Genomic DNA, 11,441 nt, shown 5'->3' on the forward strand with positions numbered 1-11,441 from the left:
ATGAATTTCGACCCATATGGACTCGACATCCTCATTCCCTTCGCTAATATCCTCCCTTAAAGTGGACTTTAGACAAGACTTTACATAGAGACAAACCCCTCCTCCTCTCCTATTTTTACGATCCTTTCTAAACAGACTGTAACCCTGTAAGTTAACTGCCCAGTCATAGCTTTCATCTAACCATGTCTCGGTTATTCCCACTATGTCAAAGTTACCTGTAGATATTTCTGCTTCTAGTTCTTCCATCTTGTTTGTCAGGCTTCTGGCGTTTGCGAGCATGCAGTTTAGAGGATTTTGTTTTGTTCCAATCTCCTCGCTGTGGATTGTTTTAGAAATGTTCTTACCTCCCTTCTGAGTATGTTTTCCTGGGTCTTCTTTGTTGAAGTCTAATGTTTTTCTTCCCGTCCACTCTTCTTCTAGTTTAACGCCCTCCTGATGAGTGTAGCAAGTCTTCTGGCGAATGTGTGTTTCCCAGGTTTGTTGAGGTGTAGTCCGTCTCTGGCGAGGAGTCCATCGTACAAGTAATTCACACCGTGGTCCAGAAATCCAAATCCTTGTTGTCTGCGCCATCGTCTTAGCCAGTTGTTCGCATCAAGGATCCTGTTCCATCTCCTGGTGCCATGCCCGTCTACTGGAAGGATAGAAGAAAAAACTACCTGTGCATCCAGTTCCTTTACTTTCCTCCCCAACTCTTCAAAGTCCTTGCAGATTGTCGGTAGTTCCTTCCTTGCCGTGTCATTGGTGCCAACATGTATCAGAAGAAATGGGTGGACGTCCTTGGAGCTGAAGAGCTTTGGTATCCTATCGGTCACATCCTTGATCATCGCACCTGGAAGGCAGCATACTTCTCTTGCGGTTATGTCCAGTCTGCAGATGGCTGCTTCTGTGCCTCTCAGTAGTGAGTCTCCCACCACCACCACTCTTCGTTGCTTCTTGGCTGTACTTTTTGCTGTCACTTGTTGCTGTGTGCCCTTTACTTTTTTGCTTGCTGGTATTGCTTCATCCTTAGGTGTGCCATCTTCATCCTCTACAAAGATTTGATATCGGTTCTTCAGTTGTGTGGTTGGTGATTTCTCCATGGTCTTCTTGGACATCAACTAAGGAACTAAGGAATTTGCCCCTCAGACCATGTGGGGTCATCACAACAGAACCAGACCCCAATCAGAGGACAATAAAACATTTCTTATCATAGAACTGGTCCAATATTGATGGATATAACTGTTTATCACTCATGGTAATTCTGCTTCATGTTAGCTATCTTATCCAGGTTTTTTTTCTTTTCTGTAATGTGTTGTGCATAAATATGTAGTTCTCCAGAATTTGTTTTAGTCTATGCCTGATGAAGAGACCTTATTAGTCTCGAAAGCTTGCAATTTGTTACCATCTTTTCAGTTAGCCATTAAGAGGTATCAACCACTGAGACTCTCAATTCTAAACATTTTTCTATTCCTGGTTGAGCATCCAGCTTTAAATAGCTGACTCCCCTCCTGCATTGACCTGGTCACAGTCACACCCTCTGCACCCGTGCTCCTTACGCTCCTGGTCAGACCCCCAAAGATTAACAAGTAATTGCCTTTCTTGGGATCAGATAATATAAGGATTATCCCAACTCTGCAAGTTAAGTAAGTCCAATTAAATTGAAATTGGCACAACTAGATAGACATTCTCTATATAAATGTTATAATATGAACATGACTATATAATAAAATGAGTTTAGGAATTGTAATTCATTTGATATCTGTTTTATAACATTTTATATGCAATATTTTACTTAATTATGTTAATATCAATCTAAGTAAACTTCTTTAAATTGTATTCAATGTTTAATAAAATGTAGTTTCATGAACTATTTTGCCTTTAAAGCAATTCATTTTTTTCTCTTGTTTTCAGCACTTAAGTTGTTTAATAATCATGGAATTGGTTGGCATAAGACATATTTAGAATTCGATTTGACCAATCATATTTTCATCCAGTGGAAGAAGCATGGACACCCCTTCGTTACTCAGAGCTTCTTTTCAGTGAAGGACCATGCCTATATCACTAATGAAATTGACAGAATTGGTGGAGGTGCTAACACTATAATAGTCATTTCTGTAGGACATCATTTCCGACCTTTTCCTCTTGACCTATTCATAAGGAGAGTTCTTAATATTCGTAAAGCAATTGAAAATTTATTTGTAAGAAGCCCGGATACAAAAGTCATCATAAAGATTGGAAACACCAGAGATTTAAATAACGATGTTGAACTATTTAGTGATTTTCATGGATACATTCAATATCTCTTGGTGAAGGACATCTTCAGGGGACTTAACATAGGCGTAATTGATGCTTGGGACATGACCATAGCCTATGGAACATATAATGTCCACCCACCAGAAATAGTCATTAAAAATCAAATCAATCTGTTTCTTTCTTACATCTGTTAATTATATTAATGTATGTGTTACTTTTTTTTGGACAAAGATACATTTAGAAAAGGTTAATCTTTTGGGGTATTTTATTAGAAAAAAATTATAAGGACAATCATTCTTCTTACTAGAAAAACGACTGACATGTTCAAAGATTTGTACATGCCTTAAAAAAATTAATTTAGTTTAATATTTCAGGTTTCTAAATGTATTCTTAGTAGTTAATGCTTATTATTTTTGTTCTGCTGTTTAGTATTAATGTATTTAGATTTCTAGAATAAATGTATATTAATTAAACATTGACAAGCTGCAAAATTATGTTCAAAGGCGTTAAAATGCTTCTATAATCAGATATGTTGATTAAATCTTGCAGTCATATTGCAAACCACCAATTTGCACAAACATAATTGGTTGGCAAAAGTTTAAATGGCAAAAGAAGTTATACTCACTGCTAACCTGTCCGTCCGCTCCATTGCTTGCCGCCCACCATTTGATTCTCAAAGCCGTCTCTTCTTTCCCCGTCGCAAATTGCATCTGTGGCTGTGACCAGGAATCTAAGGTTACTGTGTGCCACACATCATGACTTGACAGACATGCAACATGCAGTGACCTCTGGGATCTGAGCTCAGCTGGAGGGCCCAACCTAGGGTAAATAGCAAGTGCGCAAAAGCTCACAACGTCATAATGTTACAATGTGCACTGCGACCTTGCACGTGCATGTGCAGAACCATCCCGGTCTTTCTGAGAGCTGGAATTTTTTTCTCAGTGTGAGAGACCCTGGGGGGGTTTCTGCTGGAACGCCTTGGATTAGAAGATGTGACAAATGACTGGAAAGGTGATGATGAGGAGCAGAGGGACCAGAGAGGTGAGCAGTAAGGTGATTTTAGAATTTTTTTGTTTTTTAACCTTTTGATTGCTTTTTATGTTTCAGAAAAAAATAGGAGCCAGTGAATTACAAAAAAATCCACATTTTGGCTAATGCAGATTTTTGTGAATTAGAGTAGAACTATGTTACACTCCAATTTATTCACTTATCTCTAGTGATTAGTTATATTCTGCATAACTTCACAGAACTATTTTGCTTTTTTTCACATTCAGAGTTTTATATCCAGTCTTGTTTTTAAGTGGTTGGGGTACATTTTCTACCCAACTTTACGCCAGCTTCTCACAACTCTAGCACAACCAGATTTGGAATTAGTGGTTAGTGTTTCAGTCTAATACTTGCCCTTCAGTGTCCCTTTTAAAATAGCCATATGGTCTGTAGAAAAATCATATTTTTGAGTGTTGAGCTAAACTATAACATGCACCCATATCTTAGCCTGTGACCACATTGGTTGCATCAGTGATTTCAACATGTATCTGACAGTTGGTTGCAATGGTCATAGGAACCGTAAGAATATAGACCCCTAAAAAATACCTTTAATTAATATCATTAAACACTCTCAAAAAGAATAGAAAACACACTCTGAAAACAGATAATGTGTTAGGTGTGTTCAGTGAAAAACATTCAGGTGAAAACATAATGTACAGGAATATTGAAATAGAGCATGTGAGGTGCTATTGAATCCCTAATAATCATTGTTAGTCACCCTACTTGACTGCGGCACACTAATGTTGGTGATATGGTGCCCCCGCTCAACAATTGTGTCCCTGAATGTCCAGTTAAACATCTACACTATATTAAGAGCAATGAAAATATCTTGATAAGATAGCATAAACATGTGCATAAAGAGAGAGAAAAGACATGCATTTATCAACTAAGGAAAATATTATATCCCCAAAATGTAGGGGTTTACCCTTATACTCGACCTTTCTTCAAGCTATGCAGATTTATTAGCATAAATTGGTACACTAACTTATAACTAGTGTTGAGCGATACCGTCCGATACTTGAAAGTATCGGTATCGGATAGTATCGGCCGATACCCGAAAAGTATCGGATATCGCCAATACCGATATCCGATACCAATACAAGTCAATGGGACACCAAGTATCGGAAGGTATTCTGATGGTTCCCAGGGTCTGAATGAGAGGAAACTCTCCTTCAGGCCCTGGGATCCATATTAATGTGTAAAATAAAGAATTAAAATAAAAAATATTGATATATTCACCTCTCCGGCGGCCCCTGGACATCACGCGGGTAACCGGCAGGTTTCTTTGTTTAAAATGAGTGCGTTTAGGACCTGAGGAATGACGTCGCGGCTTCTGATTGGTCGCGTGCCGCCCATGTGACGTGACGCGACCAATCAGAAGCCGCGACGTCATTCCTCAGGTCCTAAATTCCTAGAATCAGGGCCGGCTCCAGGATTTTGTAGGCCCCGGGCAAAAGAGTCTCAGTGGGCCCACATACCACGATTCATGATGCACAGATACGGAGGAGAAATATAGATATACTACATAGGGCCTAGCCTTCCCCCTCATCCTTCACATAGGCAGATATGCACACACACAATACGCAGACATACACACTCATCTACAGTACGCAGACATGCGCACACACACACAAATACGCAGACATGCACACACACAAATACGCAGACATGCACACACACAATACGCACACATGCACACACACACAATACGCAGACATACAAACACACACACAATACGCAGATATACACATACAGTATGCAGACATGTTGCACACACAGTACTCAGACATGCACACACACAGCACTCAGACATGCACACACACAGCACTCAGACATGCACACACACAATAAGCAGACATACACATACAGTACGCAGACATACACACACATACAGTACTCAGACATGCACACACATACAGTACTCAGACATGCACACACACGCAGCACTCAGACATGCACACACACAATACGCAGACATGCACACACATACAGTACGCAGACATGCGCACACATACAGTACTCAGACATGCACACACACGCAGCACTCAGACATGCACACACACAATACGCAGACATGCGCACACACACACACAATACGCAGACATACACACACACACAATACGCAGACATGCGCGCACACACACAATACGCAGACATACACACACACACACAATACGCAGACATATACATACAGTACCCAGACATGCTGCACACACATACAGTACTCAGACATGCGCACACACACACACACACACAATACGCAGACATGCGCACACACACAATACGCAGACATGCGCACACACTCAATACGCAGACATGCGCACACACACACAATACGCAGACATACACATGCAATACGCAGACATGCACACAAATACAATACGCAGACATGCACACAAATACAATACACAGATATACACATACAATACGCAGATATTTACATACATATATTTGAAGACAAATTCACAAAAATACATAAATATGTACAGTCAAATACACTGATATACACAGATATGCACATCATACAGGCATACACAGACATACAGACAGACACAACACACAAGCCTCACTCACCTCCCCCAGGCTTGTCACCCATCAGGCTCCTCTGACATGTAGATATGGAGGGAGTGCTGCTTGATCGATGGCCGTCACTTAAACAGACATGGCCACCCACAATGCACGCTGCAGCTGTGTCTGTTACTAATGATGCGGTCAGGCAGACACTGTGCCTTTAACTTTGCTTGTGTGTCCGCCCGGCCGCGTCATTACTAGCAGAAGCAGAGACATCGCTGCAGAGTGCACTGTGCGCGGCCATGTTTATTTAAGTGACAGCTGAGCTCAAGTAGTGGCGAAGCTGCTGGGGGAGCAGCCCGGGCCCCCTGGTATCCCGGCCACGAGTGGGCCCCCCCATTTGTTCAGGGCCCCGGCATTTGCCCCGGTACGCCGGGTGCTGACGCCGGCCCTGTCTAGAATGAGCAGTTTAGTGCCTGAGAATGACGTCGCGGCTTCTGATTGGTCGCGTCGCGGTCACATGGGCGGCACGCGACCAATCAGAAGCCGCGACGTCATTCCTCAGGTCCTAAACGCGCTCATTCTAGGAATTTAGGGCCTGAGGAATGACGTCGCGGCTTCTGATTGGTCGCGTCGCGGTCACATGGGCGGCACGCGACCAATCAGAAGCCGGACGTCATTCCTCAGGTCCTAAACGCGCTCATTTTAAACAAAGAAGCCTGCCGGTTACCCGCGGTGATGTCCAGGGGCCGCCGGAGAGGTGAATATATCAATATTTTTTATTTTAATTCTTTATTTTACACCTCACTATGGATCCGATACCGATACCCGATACCACAAAAGGATCTCGGTATCGGAATTCCGATACCGCAAGTATCGGCCGATACCCGATACTTGCGGTATCGGAATGCTCAACACTACTTATAACCCAAGCAGCAAGATATTTCTTATAGCATATTGCCTTAATATTAAACTAATCCTCAATGAGAAAATCAGCATGCAGATATATACACTGTTTTCTGCTGATTCAAATAGTAAACACAACCTTCCACGCCCCATAGTCATTAACATATAGCAGAGTACCCATCCATATGAGAATCACATGAAGTCAGTTACAAAAATATACTGATACTTATCAACCATGATGACATAAGGGTCTTTGTCCCTCGTCCCACCGCATTTCCCCCCTTGATTATCAGCATTCCTTAGGAGACTCGTGGAAGGTAGAAATATCCCTCCAGCAAACCACAAGGATGCTGTGTGCGTCATTCACCTATGGGTGCTGCCATCTTATAGAGGTTATCCGCGGTCAGTTCCAATTTCAAAACGAGGCATGAATCACCAACAAAGACGCGTGGAACGCATTCTGCATTCCAAAATGATGCACCGGAAATTATGTCTGCCAAGTGAGAACATGGAGCGCACATGAGTTCGACACATAGACATAGTATCTCAGGGCATAAGAACACTTTTCAAGAAATAAAGGGAAACCCTATCTTACTGCGTAAGCATGCAAGACATATCTCAAAAGAGTGGGCTGTGTGGAAACCAGAGAATATAATGCCACAGTGGCTCACCATAACCTTCCAAAGAAAATATGTTATAATAACATGTCCACAATGGAAAACCTCAGAAAAAAGAGGGCACAGACATCACAGCTAGTGATGAGCGAGCACTAAAATGCTCGGGTGCTCGTTGCTCGGGTCAAGCAAAACGGAATACTCGGGTACTCAACCCGAGCAACAACCCCAATGTAAGTCTATGGGAAACCCGAGTATTTTTACCACGATCCCCCCAGGGGTCCTTTTAAGGTCTAAAAACGTCTGAAAATGATGGGAACACTGCTCACATGACACAGGAACATCATGGGTATCGCCCCTGGAAGCATTTCTTACTTGTAGGTCACAGCTGTAAGCAATGTTGTCAGAGTTTCACACCATTGTTACAGGTGCACCCAAAAATGAAAAAAAAAATGGAATTTATCCCAGACCAAAATATTCCTCCACCACTTGGGCTATATTCACACGCAGTGTTTTTGATGCGTTTTTCAACTTTAACATTGCTTTCAACCAATGCAAATGCATTCACTGGGAAATGTCATTGCAACATTTAACAAACCTAGCTGGCCATGTGGTGTGTGACACATAAGGAGACACATCTTGTTTCATTTAAGAAGGAAGGACTCTTAAAGTCACAAAGCCTATTTTTAGAGGGGCATCATTAATACTCTTAAAGGACCATTATTAAACAGTGGGTCTCCTATGCTGTTATTGCCTATGCAGTGAGTGGCTGGGCTGCCAAGAATTACAACGCACCCCAATACCCCTTTCATGAGAAGTTCAGGAGGTCTTCCTGAAAAAATGTTCAATTGAATGCAAGGCCAGCCCTACTATCAAGTCATATGCACCCCAATAAGCCTTTTGAACCAGATACTGGATGGCCACAGGAAAACCCACTTCACAGTCTTCAGTTGGTCCTTCCATACAGTTTCCTTATGCATTGAATGGAAGGGCCGCCTTGACCCAAATTTGCATGCACCCCAATCCCCCTTTGGAAGAAACATGAAGAAGGGCCTCATAAAAAAACTCCCATTTCAAAGGAGCGTGGATAGTGTGGGCTGATAAACATTAGTGTGGGCTGATAAACATTTCCCCATGGGGGTTAAATTTTAAAACAATGTTTTATGGGGATCATAGACACCCTGGCTGTAGCAGCACGGAACACTTTAACCCTAGTGATCTAGTGGCAGTGGATGATGAGATGTGGAGGAAGGTCTCATTAAAAACTAGACCCAATTTAACCCCTTAGTGACAGAGCCAATTTGGTACTTAATGACCAGGCCAATTTTTGCAATTCTGACCACTGTCACTTTATGAGGTTATAACTCTGGAACGCTTCAACGGATCCCGCTGATTCTGAGATTGATTTTTCGTGACATATTGTACTTCATGTTAGTGGTAACATTTCTTCGATATTACTTGCGATTATTTATGAAAAAAATGGAAATATGGCAAAAAATTTTAAAATTTTGCAATTTTCAAACTTTGTATTTTTATGCCCTTAAATCAGAGAGATATGTCATGAAAAATAGTTAATAAATAACATTTCCCACATGTCTACTTTACATCAGCACAATTTTGGAAACAGAATTTTTTTTTGTTAGGGAGTTATAAGGGTTAAAAGTTGACCAGCAATTTCTCATTTTTACAACACCATTTTTTTTTAGGGACCACATCACATTTGAAGTCATTTTGAGGGGTCTATATGATAGAAATTAATGAAGTGTGACACCATTCTAAAAACTAGACCCCTCAAGGTTCTCAAAACCACATTCAAGAAGTTTATTAACCCTTTACGTGCTTCACAGGAACTGAAACAATGTGGAAGGAAAAAATGAACATTTAACTTTTTTTTGCAAACATCTTAATTCAGAACCATTTTTTTTATTTTCACAAGTGTAAAAACAGAAATGTAACCATAAATTTTGTTATGCAATTTCTCCTGAATACGCCAATACCCCATATGTGGGGGTAAACCACTGTTAGGGCGCACCGCAGAACTTAGAAGTGAAGGAGCGCCGTTTGACTTTTTCAATGCAGAATTGGCTGGAATTGAGATCGGACACCATGTCCCATTTAGAGAGCCCCTGATGTACCTAAACAGTGGAAACTCCCCACAACTGACACCTTTTTGGAAACTAGACCCCTTAAGGAACTTATCTAGATGTGTGGTGAGCACTTTGAACCCCCAAGTGCTTCACAGAAGTTTATAACGTAGAGCTGTGAAAATAAAAAATCGCTTTTGTTTACACAAAAATGATCTTTTCGCCCACAAATTCTTATTTTCACAAGGGTAACAGGAGAAATTAGACCACAAAAGTTGTTGAGCAATTTCTCCTGAGTACGCTGATACCCAATATGTGGGGGTAAACAACTGTTAGGGCGCACCGCAGAGCTTGGAAGAGAAGGAGTGCCGTTTTACTTTTTCAATGTAGAATTGGCTGGAATTGAGATTGGACGCCATGTCGCGTTTGGAGAGCCCCTGATGTGCCTAAACAGTGGAAACCCCCCACAAGTGACACCATTTTGGAAACTAGACCCCTTAAGGAACTTATCTAGATGTGTGGCGAGCACTTTGAACCCCCATGTGCTTCACAGAAGTTTATAACGTAGAGCCGTGAAAAAAAAAATTGCATTTTTTCTACAAAAATGATATTTTTGCCCACAAATTTTTATTTTCACAAGGGTAACAGGAGAAATTAGACCACTAAAGTTGTTGTGCAATTTCTCCTGAGTACGTCGATACCCAATATGTGGGGGTAAACCACTGTTTGGGCGCACCGCAGAGCTTGGAAGAGAAAGAGTGCCGTTTTACTTTTTCAATGTAGAATTGGCTGGAATTGAGATCGGACGCCATGTCGCGTTTGGAGAGCCCCTGATGTGCCTAAACAGTAGAAATCCCCCACAAGTGACCCCATTTTGGAAACTAGACCCCCCATGGAAATTATCTAGATGTGTGGTGAGAACCTTGAATGCCCAAGTGCTTCACAGAAGTTTATAATGCAGAGCCGTGAAAATAAAAAAAATTTTTTTTCCACAAAAAAGATTTTTTAGCCACCAAATTTTTATTTTCACAAGGGTAACAAGAGAAATTGGACACCAAAAGTTGTTGTCCAATTTGTCCTGAGTATGCTGGTACCCCATATGTGGGGGTAAACCACTGTTTGGGCGCACGGCAGAGCTCGGAAGGAAGGAGCGCCGTTTTGGAATGCAGACTTTGATAGAATGGTCTGCGGGTATTATGTTGCGTTTGCAGAGCCCCTGATGTACCTAACCAGTAGAAACCCTCCACAAGTGACCCCATTTTGGAAACTAGACCCCCCAAGGAACTTATCTAGATGTGTGGTGAGAACTTTGAATGCCCAAGTGCTTCACAGAAGTTTAGAATGCAGAGTCGTGAAAATAAAAAATATTTTTTTTTCCACAAAAAAGATATTGTAGCCCCCAAGTTTTTATTTTCACAAGGGTAACAGGAGAAATTGGACTGCAATAGTTGTTGTCCAATTTATCCCGAGTACGCTGATGCGCCATATGTGGGGGTAAACCACTGTTTGGGCGCACGGCAGAGCTCGGAAGGGAAGGAGCGCCTTTTTGGAATGCAGACTTTGATAGAATGGTCTGTGGGCATTATGTTGCGATTGCAGAGCCCCTGATGTACCTAAACTGTAGTAACCCCCCACAAGTGACCCCATTTTGGAAACTAGACCCCCCAAGGAACTTATCTAGATGTGTGGTGAGAACTTTGAATGCCCAAGTGCTTCACAGAAGTTTAGAATGCAGAGTCGTGAAAATAAAAAATATTATTTTTTTCACAAAAAAGATTTTGTAGCCCCCAAGTTTTTATTTTCACAAGGGTAACAAGAGAAATTGGACCCCAGAAGTTGTTGTCCAATTTATCCCGAGTATGCTGATGCCCCATATGTGGGGGTAACCCACTGTTTGGGCGCACGGCAGAGCTCAGAAGGGAGGGAGCACCATTTGACTTTTTGAGCGCAAAATTGGCTGTCGTGTTTGGAGACCCCCTGATGTACCTAAACAGTGGAAACCCCCCAATTCTAGCTCCAACCCTAACCCCAACACACCCCTAACCCT

The 11,441-nt window shown here is 41.8% G+C and overlaps 1 protein-coding gene across 1 annotated transcript in view; it reads left to right on the top strand.

Annotated features, from left to right (window-relative positions):
• LOC138664642 (NXPE family member 2-like) overlaps window positions 1-2,623 on the top strand; it is a 263,498-nt gene extending 260,875 nt beyond the window's left edge. Inside the window, exon 6 of the mRNA XM_069751526.1 lies at window positions 1,891-2,623. Coding sequence (XP_069607627.1) covers window positions 1,891-2,426 — 536 coding nt within the window. The 3' untranslated portion in view covers window positions 2,427-2,623. The remainder of the gene's footprint in view (window positions 1-1,890) is intronic.
• The last annotated feature ends 8,818 nt before the right edge of the window (window positions 2,624-11,441 follow it).

Source organism: Ranitomeya imitator, chromosome 2, assembly GCF_032444005.1.
Source record: "Ranitomeya imitator isolate aRanImi1 chromosome 2, aRanImi1.pri, whole genome shotgun sequence".
Lineage (NCBI taxonomy): Eukaryota > Metazoa > Chordata > Amphibia > Anura > Dendrobatidae > Ranitomeya > Ranitomeya imitator.